The 12,928-nt window shown below is 34.9% G+C and overlaps 2 protein-coding genes across 2 annotated transcripts in view; one reads left to right on the top strand and one right to left on the bottom strand.

Moving 5' to 3' along the window:
- LOC149807147 (ferric reductase 1-like) overlaps positions 1 to 4,014 on the top strand; it is a 39,579-nt gene extending 35,565 nt beyond the window's left edge. The window contains exons 10-12 of the mRNA XM_089934419.1: positions 264 to 404; positions 1,109 to 1,209; positions 3,025 to 4,014. Coding sequence (XP_089790545.1) covers positions 264 to 404; positions 1,109 to 1,209; positions 3,025 to 3,117 — 335 coding nt within the window. The 3' untranslated portion in view covers positions 3,118 to 4,014. The remainder of the gene's footprint in view (positions 1 to 263; positions 405 to 1,108; positions 1,210 to 3,024) is intronic.
- A 2,426-nt stretch (positions 4,015 to 6,440) lies between these two features.
- The window catches only part of LOC149807146 (uncharacterized), a 43,964-nt gene continuing 37,476 nt past the window's right edge, over positions 6,441 to 12,928 (bottom strand). The window contains exon 15 of the mRNA XM_089962725.1: positions 6,441 to 10,998. Within this exon, the coding sequence (XP_089818851.1) occupies positions 9,852 to 10,998 (1,147 nt within the window). The 3' untranslated portion in view covers positions 6,441 to 9,851. The remainder of the gene's footprint in view (positions 10,999 to 12,928) is intronic.

The following is a 12,928-nucleotide window of genomic DNA, read 5'->3' as shown; positions in this document are numbered from 1 at the left end:
TTAAAAATATTCGCCTTGTTACAGACTAAACACCTATTTTGAGTTTAACACCTACTTAGAGATTAAACACCTTTTGAAATCAGAGAATATTGTTGCACCAGTTGTCCTAAGAAGGTATGTTCCTATCTGTCTTGAAGATGTTATATGGTTAATCTTTGCAAGAAGTTTCTTGACAAATGTTGACACTACCAGCACCGTTGCTATATTTTATTCGATTGACAAGCATTAACTGACCATTAGCATTTATTTGTTATCATTTTCAGTGGTAACAATATTTGCCGGTCTAAAATTAAGTGAGGGATCCTTCCCATCTTATCTTGAATATATGATAATTGGATATGCAGCCTACCAAGTCCTCACTACAATTATATTTGAAAGCATTCGATGTTACGATGTACACAAAGGTAAGTCAACTAAAAGATTTTTAGTGATCATTGTAAGTCGTAGTTTTGAAACAGAAGTGAAAACTAACATAAAGAAAACAACAAAATTAATTTTAAAAAAATTAAAAGCTGCCTTCTTCTTGCACTTAATGATAAGAAGGAACGTACGTGTAACATATATAATTCATTTGATGTTTTCGTCTTTAAAAATTTATTCCAAGAAGTCTGTGATTAAGAGCGAAGGCTAGAATAATTGGAAAAATGATGTCAGTGGATAAGCCCACATTTGGCAAGAAAAGGGGTAGCAGAAGTCGCTAGAGAAACCCAGATTTGGCAACAAAGGAGTAAAAGATTTCGTAAAGGTAATCCCCCAATTGGCAAGAACATGAAATCAATATTCATATTTTCTGTGATAAGCCCTAAGAGTTATGTTTGGCCAGGGCATGCGGGAGTGATAGCATTTATAGTGATGATAAAAATGTATTATATATATATATATATATATATATATATATATATATATATATATATATATATATATATATATATATATATATATATATATATATATATATATATGTATGTATGTATGTGTGTATATATATATATATATATATATATATATATATATATATATATATATATATATATATATATATATATAACTTTTCTGTAAAGTGGTAACTATTTGATTTCCGTTTTTCATTTTGTACATAAAATTGTAGAGAAAGAGAAGAAGATGGAATACTTGTATGAATTATATGTGAAGCCATGGAGTCTGACAAGACAGAACAGTTGGACGTCAGCACTGGATATACATGAAACTGTACGTTGACACAACATTGCTGGTGATATTAAAGCCCGACATGCCCATAAAACAAAGATAATAATAAAGCGGCGAAGTTAGGGTTTAGGGGTTCCATGACATCAATTACAAATGACTTTCGATTTTTGCCACTGCAGTAGCAAAATAAATCGTAATGTACTGCTGCTTTCCATCTGCACACCACTGTGTCCATATCGTATCTGTCTGCTAGTGAATACCGGATACACAGAAACCGCTTAAGATAGGCATATATATATATATATATATATATATATATATATATATATATATATATATATATATATATATATATATATATATATATATATATATATATATAGATATATAGATATATATATAGATATATATATATATATATATATATATATATATATATATATATATATATATATATATATATATATATATATATATATATATCATTATTATTCTCTTAAGGAACTGCTTAAATCTTTCATACTTTTATGATTTTTGAAAGATATTTCTATCTTAGTAAGCTATAAAATTTTCATGTCTTTTAATTGATTTTTTGGGGGGATTTTCTTGTTGTTGTCATTTGATTTGTTACTAACCTTATTAGTTTATATTGCCTTTGAAATGATTTTTTAATTTGCTTTCTTACTGAGATTAGATTGTCCTACTTTTACGTAATTTTTATCTTGTTTTCATTAGCTTTTTTAGTGAGCTGATTAGATTGTTATGCCATTTAAGCAATTTATTTGCTTTGACTTGTTCTTTTAATCTTAGGGTAGTGCAAATCGTACGAGTATCGTTACTGATAAATTTCTTGATCTAGGCAAATAAAAACTGCCAGGTCTCTTTGTATGCACATTTAGACGACTTGATACGATTGGGGCGTATTCAAGATATCGTTTCATGTTTCAAAAATCTTTGCATTTTTATGGACTCGGACTTTACTTTATTGAATATCTTGTTGGCATAATTACTCAGACACTGCTTCACGTGTGGCAGTGACAGCTTTATAATTACTCATACACTGCTTGACGTGTGCCAATGACACTTTTATAATTACTCAGACACTGATTGACGTGTGCAAATGACAGCTTTATAATTACTCATACACTGCTTGACGTGTGCCAGTGGCAGTTGTATAATTACTCAGACACTGCTTGACGTGTGCAAATGACAGCTTTATAATTACTCAGACACTGCTTGAAAGTTTGCCAATGACAGTTTTATAATTACTCAGACACTGTTTGACGTGTGCCATATGTTGATTATCTGATTAAATATTCTAGCAATTTAAATGAATTTTTCATGGTTTATATTTGTCCACAATTTGGATTGTAACTGGGAGGCACTTTGAGGATGATGTTGAGGCAATGTGTTTGCTTGGAACTGGTAATGCAGTAATTGAGTGATTATATCCTCATCGCTAGTTCTGTATTTATTATAACTATTTCTGCCTGCTTAATATGAAGGCTGTGGTCCAAATTTCATTGGCATATTTCTGTATTTGGCAAGATATATAGATTTAGATCTAGACAGAGGGCATTCCTTTGTTTTGCTGATGGATTCCATGCTGATGGGTTCCATACGGATGGGTTCCATGCCGATGGGTTTCATGCATTTCCTGATACATGTAACAAAGGAAAGGGGTGTACATACTGTCAAAATAATTTAATTAGTTGCCTTACCCCTTATTTCATTTCCTTAGCTGAGTAATGACTTTAGTCATTATTGGTATCCACTTTTTCAGTAGAGTGATTTGTTAATTTTTAGAATCAGTTCAGCTTTGTCTTGTTTCTTATTACATTATTCAATTTTTTTCAGAGAAAAGGTGTCAAGAAGGGTATTCTTGGAACCAACGTTCTGACTCTGGCTGTTTTTGTATTAAGCATTATAATTATTATCGCAAGGTCGTGATAAGTAGGACTCAGAAGTTCTGTACGCATTTGCTGACAGCTGTAATTACTGTTTTCTATTCCGAAAGAAATAAATATGTGTGGCACTGAAGGTGCTGAAGAAATATATGTATATAGAGAGAATTCAAACATATACTATATAATTTTTAAGGATTTCTATTAAGATTACATAACTATACCGGCTGTATACAAATTACTGCAATTAATATTTTTAAATGTTCATTTAGTGATTTAGCTTATATTAATATTAAGAACAATTCCTGTGGTCAGTAAAACGCTGATTTAGTATAAATACAAACATTCCTTAAGTTACTGATCTTTATATGTTTTTGTGTAATGGCCGCCATATATTAGGCATCATAGTAATCAATATCCATTTTAATGTCCTTTACTTTTTTTGCCATCTAATAAAGAACATATGCAATATGATCTCAACGTAAAAAGCTCGTAATGATGAAGCAAACATCAGGTTATGACATCTCGCGCATGTGCAAAAGCATTTGTTTCCCAAACCTCTAATGAATATGATATGATATTTTGTACAGACAATGCACGATGGTCAGCGGAAATAAAATAGCTATTTGCCGAATCCTATTATCTTTGTTATTAAACCTTCCTATTGGAATTGTTTATGTTGATTGCTTTAAGCACAAAATATAATCAGGCTGGGGTTACATATAAGCCCATGTACTAAAACAGAATGACCCACAGTACCGTTAATCCAATGTACCCAGGTAGGGTGACACTTTGTGGCTCATTTTTACGTTTATGATAGTGTTGCACTATTGTTTTGTTTTTGGTTTATTTTTTTAATTTTAGAGACCCGAATTATTACACAAGAAATTGCCTACCATACACATGGAATAATCAGGTCATATTCATCTCACTTGACACATATAACAAATTGAGACATCTTTTATATAGCGGTCGAAACTATTCACAACGTTAGTCTTCGTCGACGACGGGACATAAATTTCGCACAATTCCTCATTTCCGCTACAAAGTTATTATTGTTTATGGCTGACATGGATGTGTGATTATCGCTTATCTCATCATTATGCTCTGTCTTGAATCGTCCGTCAACATTAAAAGATTAGAGGCAATATTTCGGATCTAATTCTGATCACAATTGAAATATAGGCTTATATCTTCAATATGTCTGAATAGTTCGATAATGAACGATAAAAAAGAAGCACATTAACGAGGTGATCTTGCTTCTGATTGGCAGAGTTTATTACTATGCACTAAACAGCATTTCCAAAGTTGGCAAATAGGTTTAATTCATCAAGGTCTCGGACGAGTTTAATTATGACTAGAATTTCCACATGATAATGACGTGATCTTGCATTCGACTGGCTGAATTTGCCAAAAATTTCATGGCTTTCGATTTTTTTTGTGTTTAAAATAAACTTAGTAAATATGCGTATATAATCATCGTATCTGCTGTGTTTTGTTACAAAAACAGTACATGCATATTTATGAGATAATTTTGTACATGATTGTTCAGGCTTATTGTGATTTGAGAGTAGTTACCGCAGATGGCACTGTAACAAATGATTATTTAATATTACAGCGTAATTAGGTCGGGAAATAGGAATTTAACATTAGGATACCTATTTCCAATGAGAAAACGGGCGAATTTGTGTCTTTTCGTTCACATATAGTCAGAAGAAAACCAACCAATGAATCAAAATTAACATAAAGTTGTACTAAAGTAATACAAAAATGACTACAAAAGATTTAGAAGTGAGAATTTTATTGAGATTTACAATTATACTGTAAATCATTTTCACGAATCAGCCCCCAAATGTAGTCTCCCATCATGTTCTCGGTATACTATTATTGCTAGTAGCGTTCAAAGTCCAGTATATCCTGATGGAAGCGCTCGCCTTGTTCCCCTGAGTATACTCCCATGTTCTCCTTGAATTTATCAAGATGAACATCAGGGATAAGGACTTTGAGGGACATCCTGCAGCCAATTTTGCCGTAGTTCTTCACCAGAGTCTCAACCAGCTCCACATAGTTTTCGGCCTTGTGCTTGCGCAGGAAGCCGCGAACCACTGTGACAAATTTGTTTCAAGCCGCTTTCTCCTTATTAGTGAGCTTCTTGGGCAATTCATTGCACTTCATGATCTTCTTTATCTGTGGTCCGACGAAGACACTGGCTTTGACCGTTGACTCAGACAGCTTATGGAATAAGTCTTGAAGGTACTTGAAGGCCGCCGACTATTTATCTAGAGCTCCGACAAATTGTTTCATAAGGCCTAATTTGATGTGCATTGGTGGCCTCAGCACCTTCCGAGGGTCCACACCAGTGGCTCCCACTTGACATTGTTCCTCCCCACAGAGAACTCGGTCCGCTGTGGCCAGTCCCTCCTGTAGTAGTGCGCTTTGGTGTCCCTGCTGTCCCAAAGGCAAATATAGAAGGGAAACTTGGTAAAACCGCATTGGAGACCCATCAGGAATGCCACCATCTTGAAGTCTCCGATGACCTCCCAGCTGTACTCATCATACTTCAAGGCGTCCAGCAAAGTACTGATGCTGATGTAATCCTCTTTGAGATGCACCGAGTGAGTCAGAGGAACAGATGGGTACTTGTTTCCATTATGGAGCAACACGGCTTTGAGGCTCCTATATGAGCTGTCAATGAAGAGGCGCAACTCATTCTGGTTACAGGAGATTCCGATTGCCTCGAACAGACTGGTCACAATGTGGCAAAAGCAGAGCCCATCTTGACGGGTGAAGAAGATGAAATAAGCTTGATTACGCGTCCTTTGATCTGCAACTTGCACACTTTCATCCAACAAGTTCCACTGCCTGATCTTAGACATCAAAATCTCGGCACTGGACTTAGTGAGACCAAGATCTCTAATCAAGTCGCCGAGCTCTTGTTGGTTGGGGTAGTATGGGTTTCTCTCCCCAGCTTCACCTCTGACATTTTCATATGGATATACAACGTCTTCCACGCTCTATGACTTGCTGTTCTCTTCTAAAGACGGCTGCTCTCTCTCTCTCCTGTATGAGCTGTCAATGAAGTCACATTAGTACAAGCCAACATGCATTTAAATAACTGAAATAAATAAAATCCTCCCAGCTAAACACTACTAAAGCTGATTCCACTAAGACCGATGTTTAAGATAGTAATAATGAATTCTCGGGTAAACAAAACATATAAAAGTCTAAGACACAATACCAGAACCTGGATGAGAGTCAGATATTCATTTCTAGAACACTCTAACACTTGTCAACAAGGTCATGTCCTTCAGCAGCTAACCAATCCTGAGCTCAAATCCCATAAAATTCGTCAAAGACCACAAAAACATGTTAAAGTAGCAAACTGACTTTTATATTAAAGTACAAATTCACAATCAAAATTGGCTGTTCAATATTATTTACTAAATGAACCTTATAATTTATAATCATAAAAATTAACACATAATATAGATCTATAAAAATACTACAGTAATGTTATATTGAAAAACAATCGATATGTTTTTTTTTAAATGAGATCGAACCGTTGTTGTTTAAACCCCTTCTAGATTAAACAAAAATAAATTTGGAACATTGAAGAAACATGTACAACTCAGTCATAGAAAAGATATAATAATTATGAGATGATGAGAGTGTTATTAATTTTTAAAGCAAACCTTACGAGTTCGTTTACTGGTAGTTCCCTGAATGAGACACAGAGAGAGAAACAGGCAGACAGAGAGACAGAGAGAGGGAGAGGGATGATCGGGTGGGAGAAGGGTGGGATGCCTTGGTACATAATGTCATGCGTACTGGGCAAAAGGGGCATAGAAGTTTTTTAGACCAGCTGATGGCCGAAGATGGTCAAATGTACCAGTAACTAAAAGATAAGATGGACATCAATGAAATGAAAAAAATAAGGAATCAGCTGGAATATACAGACAATGTAAAACCTTACGAAAATATAAATAATTACCTTTAAGTTATATACAGTCAAACCTTGTATTACAATGACCAGTAAGTGGACCATTTGAATACCTGTATGAGAATGAGTTTCTTATATACAGGTAACTATTTGGCCTTAATATATAGATAGCCTTTATAGATATATAGCTTTTATACACATATATCCTTTATATACATGTAAATACTGGCTTTTATTCACAGAATATCCTATTATACATGTAAATACTGGCCTTTATTCACAGATAGTCCTTATATACAGGTAAATACTTGGCCTTTATACACAGATTCTTGATACATAAATAGCCTTTACATACAGAGGTAAATACTTGGCCTTTATACACAGGTAGTCTTTATATACAGGTAACTACTTAGCCTTTATACGCAGATCTTATTTATGCAGAGAGAGTATTTATATCCAGATGGTCGCCATAGCAGATTTGAATGTTATGTACAAGCAAAATTTGAATGAATATACCATTACCTACAAAAAATACAATACAAGTCACTGACATAAATAACAAGGACTTAAAGAATTTTAAATAAAGCATAATACAAATGCATTTTTAATCAATACACTGTTGCATTCCTGAGATTTAACATTTCTCGAGGTTATAAGTTGCTATTTAATATTCACGTCTGGAAGTCTTTACGGATTCAAACAGGCCATGGTTTAAAATTTTGCAAATACAATTTGGAAACAGAATCTCCACGACAGTGCATGCATGCGTAATGTCGAGCAACTCTTTCCAATGATGAGTTAATACATATCTACTGAACACAAAGGTTTTACAATGTTGATCTATCTCATCAGGGGATATCTTGGGGATGAATGACATTTTTACATCCATGGAATATTAAATATAATTTGTAGTAATCTTATGCTTTGATCGTTTCCTACACATTGGAAGAAAGAGAACATTCTACGTATGATTGGGTTGGTCGGTAGATATGAGTAAAAATCTATCATTATAATCCATCCCTAGGAGCAGAACATTTTTCTTCTGTTTTTGGAGGGTGGGGTGGTAGCGGTTGTATTAGGGAGAGACTTGTCTAACTGCGTAATAGTATATGATATTTAGAGGCGTCTTGAGCTGATAAGACGGAGTTCTTAAAGTTCAACAGTAAGATCAATTAGTAGCTACATGAAATATTTCAGGCACTTAAACTGTTTTCTCAAACGTGACATGCAATTTGGGATGTTGCTATTGGTTAGAATCTTCAAATTTATAGAGTTTACGACCCTTTGACTGCAAATGCATTTACTCAACATTCATAATTAAATACCGTTAAATGCATTACAGTTCCCCCGTATCCCAGGCCGGAGAGTCATAATGGTTTTGCCCCGGGTAATATTATGGAAACTATAACATCTCTATCCGAGCTCCGATCCTACGTTCAGGAATTTGGCCAAGATGCTAAAGTTTGGAGATGGCGGTCGAATGGTTCAGCGTATGGATATATTTTATGATCTCAAAATTAAAAATTGTTTATGAGAAGATAACTTTAAAATTTCTTTGGTTATTATTTTACCCTGTAGAATGTGTGATTCTGATATTAGATGGTAATACTAGTATTTTTGAAATGTTGGAACAATCGGTTGCCTCCTGCTGCTGATAATTTTGCAGTAAGTTGAACAGTTCAAAAGTTTGAAAGTAGCATTTATGCAAGGTCACATCCATCCTTGCTATATTTGCCCTTCTTGTCAAGCTGAATTTTCACGAATGTTAAAAGATTGTCATGAAATACCGACCTTTGAAACGAATACATGGAGGACACATTGTTTCCTATAATCCATGCGAAATACACGTACAACTATGTACTAAATATCATATCTCTCTACGTCATCATATTGTAATATTACTTAGCAAGTCACGATTGCTTTTATAACTTCATTAAATGGAAATTAATGTTGAATAGGATGCCATTCGTTTGAAATTTTGTTTTGTTCCATACTTTTTTTCTGACACAATTTTCTTTCAATATACAATTGACAATAAATCAAAATGTCCTCTTACATGTTCACCAAAGACGTTTCTGACATGTGAGAGTGTAGATAGATCGCAAAATTACTTTGCCTAGGTCTTGATTTCTACAAGCTAATATATTTATTGATATATTCGTGACCATTCTTCATATCCTGCTCACTCATTAATTTTAGATAGATAGTGGGAGCAAGCTCTAGCCATTGTGTAACAATTAGGTCAGTTATATATGAAATAAAAAAACCAGCTACGAGCGTATTTGTCGTTTTGGCGAATAACACTGAGTCTGATGATACACTATGCGAGACAAAAACTTTCTTGTTCTGATAATTGACCAATTTGTTGGCATTTCGTTCTTCCTTTAAATCATTTGCTCCTTCCCATTTCCTGAATAATTTCCAGTAAATATACCATCGTTCATAAATCGAAATTTCCTTTTGACCGTTCAGCAAAGATTTTTCTAGCGCTTAAACACTCCAAAAGAGATCAAAAGCTCTCTTTCTGAATTATGCTTTATGCAGCGATGAATTTCCTTTTTCGCTAATACAGTGATACAATAACACACACAAAACCATTCTAAGTTTTGCGTCGACAATAAGCATTTAAATGAGAAAGTCGTCACACTAACTACGTGAATATAAAAATAAACTCAAAATCAACTGTTCAGTGCAGGTATAAATTTGGGCAAAAACATTCTGTGTTGTTTATATGTTATGTGAAAGCAAGACTTTTTCCTGGTAGTACTTTACCGAGTGTTTCAACACAAGATTTTGTTTTTGCTTACTCAGAATAATTTGCTCATCATAATAAAAATGCATTATTCCTGCTGAGATTGTCTAATTACCGTAAGATATCCGTCATTCTGTCCCTCCAATGACCAGTCTCCAGCATTATTTATATGCATTCTTTCTGAGCGACAAATTTTATTATGGGTTCCCACCTCATAGTTTGATACGCCACTCGATGTACAATTCTGAGCATGAAAACTTGAGAAATCTGAATTGTTATGAATAGTACTGGAGTCGCTGGAACTCGATTCTAGACTGGTTGAAGAGTTTTGACGCGTGAGTTTAGGCACAGTAGAACTCTTATTGGTTGTTTTTACGCAGTTGCCAGAAGTTATTTTATCAACCGGTACTTTAATTTTCTTCGTCGGTGAGTTTCTATGATTATTTTCATTCCAATCTTCAACATAAGTTTTATTTTGAGAATAAGTGTCTCTGTTCGATGTTGTGGATAGACTAGGAGTCCTACTGTAAATTAAGAGATTGTCCGTTGAACTGGTACCCTGAGATCCGTGTGTTGTTAAGGTGGATGCGGACGTGTCTGACTCTGAATTGTTCTCAAAATGTATAGAAATGTCCTCCTGGCTTGGCAGGGAGGACGATGAGGTATCCATTAGCTGATACTGAGAAAGTAATTGAGACCTTCTTTCAAGACGTTCTATTTCACGTGTATCGTTTTGATTTAAAAAATGCTGCCCTATTTCCGAATCAAATTTTACTGATGATTCATCGCTTCGTTGGTACCGTCCCCGTTTTTTCCTCATTCGGACCGGCGAATTCCTGTCAGATAATTGTTGATCAGTAGATGAAAATGAACATTCAGGCTTTTGCAATGTATTATTAGCGGCCCTCCGAACGATGCCTCTTCCAATCGGCAGGTCATCAGAATAGTCTGTTTCATCTGGATAATTCTCGCTTGAGGAATCTTTGCTTCCAAGCGTAAACTGGTTAACATCGGATACACTGAGAATCCCAGAAACACGTTCTTCATTACCATATGAACCGATGCAGGGAGGAGGTAATGAAGCGAGCGACATGTTGCCTCCAAATGATTTAAAAAGTGTCCTTCGCTGAAATCTTCGTTGTGGCACGTCAGGGGGCGATTCCAAATCTTCTTGATCATGGTTGGTAGACAATTGTGTATGTTTTTCATCATTCATTTTGCGGTGTAATGGCCACCTAAAAGAAGAACGTTACACATGTCCATTATCAAGCTAATATATACGTCTAAGGACATTTCATTTACATTTACCTATTGTGCAAGACAGAAGACCCAAAAAAAGGCTGATATCGCTCATAAGGCAGGTGCCTTTGTTTGAAAGACTCCCATATGAGGAAATATCCAGATTTTTGGCAAACACTGTAAAAAAGGTAATTCCAAATTGCATTCACATTAAAGACAATTAAGCAGTATCACTATCCATGCTAACAACAATTCATCACTGAAGCAGCTGAATGACGGTATGATGACGAATTTCTATCGCTACAAATACTCAGAACAAACGCTCTGTTATGAAGTCACCACTGTACAAGAAAAACAAAGTTACATGCACTGGAATACCATTCTAATTAAGGGCATTGGCTGTTTGGCTTTTACTTATAATGGATTTCTTGAAACTGTGTGAAAGTATCAACAATAGATCTAACACCAGCACTGCGACAGCATAGCCACCCTCGGTATGTAGCATACTTAGCAGTGTCAGTCAAATAGACCATAGTTCATTATGCCATCAATTGCACAATTATACAAAAGCTGTGGAGTGCCAAAATACTTAACTCCTCCCCCTTCCGAAGCCTAGATAGACCCAGATACTCTTCATGAAAGTGTACCAGACAATCGAACTATTTATAATCCATGAAGTGCCAGCCACGTAAGACTCCAGCTCTTTACACCTTCACTTGCACAGGCATATAGAAGCCGCCCAGTACCTAATTATACAGCACATCCTTCGCTCCAATCCCGTATAGACCTGGGTACACTTAAAGTGTAGAAAACAACGACAATGATCATGGAGATGAAACTTCTTTTAAACATAATGCAAAGTCACACTGCAATGGAAAATTATGTTCTTAGTGACTTGAAAGTTCCGATCAGGGATCTTCAATCTGAATTTCATCATCTAAGATTATAAACTGAATCTTTCGCTGTAAAGAGTAATACTAGAGATAATGTCACTTGCTCAAGATCTGAAACCAATCATATAAATACATCAGCTCAATAATCTAAACAGTTTGAGGATTGTCATTTCAAAGAATGATGAAATTAAATAAACAAATCATCCTCTTAATATAACTGAATTACTTTCAAGATTGGTAGTACTACTGGTAATACTACTAAGAACATCTAAACTAAGTCTTCCATGTTATTTCATCTCTTCATAATATCTTTGTAGCTCCAAAGTGTTTGATGACGGTAAACGTTGATTAAGTTGACAAACTGTGCAATAAGATGATATATAGCAGACTGATTTATTGGAGTGACTGGGGGAAGACCAATTGTGCGAGTTCTGTGTATGGACATGCAGAACCGCTGTAGTCTGTAATAGAGTTAATATTAATAGGAGTGTGAAATTTTATTATTTATGATGATGGGCATTCATACTAAGAGGCTTCCCAGTTTGTATGCTTTCTGAACTTCCTAACTGATGGAACTGCTTAATGAAATAATCAGATACATTCAGAAATTTAGCAAATTCTTTAATTTGCCTTTGGTTCTGAATTGAATACGGCTGAAACGATTGCAAAATGTTTTCAACATATACATCATATACTAACCGAAATAATGTAATTTGTTTTAAATAATTCGAAATGCACCCTTTCTTCCATTCTGAACATTAGGCTTAGACCTGAGAGAGTTTTAAAGCAGAGTTTTTCACGTAACTGGCGCGATGTAAGTTTTACTACACATTTCAGCTCTCTAGCCTGACACTGAAGTGGGTTTGATATCACGAACAGTGAGAGTTTCTTTGGATTCAGAGCGCTTTATATCAACAGAAGCGAGACCTATGATTCTCTTTATTGGAACCAACGATTAGAAATCGAAACCAATGTCCTTAATTAGAAATAACTTCCTCTTCTGAATCAATGATTGGGTGTTCCTGGTCCTACT

The sequence above is a fragment of the Sinohyriopsis cumingii genome, chromosome 1, assembly GCF_028554795.1.
Source record: "Sinohyriopsis cumingii isolate HCF-2022 chromosome 1, ASM2855479v2, whole genome shotgun sequence".
NCBI lineage: Eukaryota > Metazoa > Mollusca > Bivalvia > Unionida > Unionidae > Sinohyriopsis > Sinohyriopsis cumingii.
This window is presented reverse-complemented; position numbering and strand designations above follow the sequence as displayed.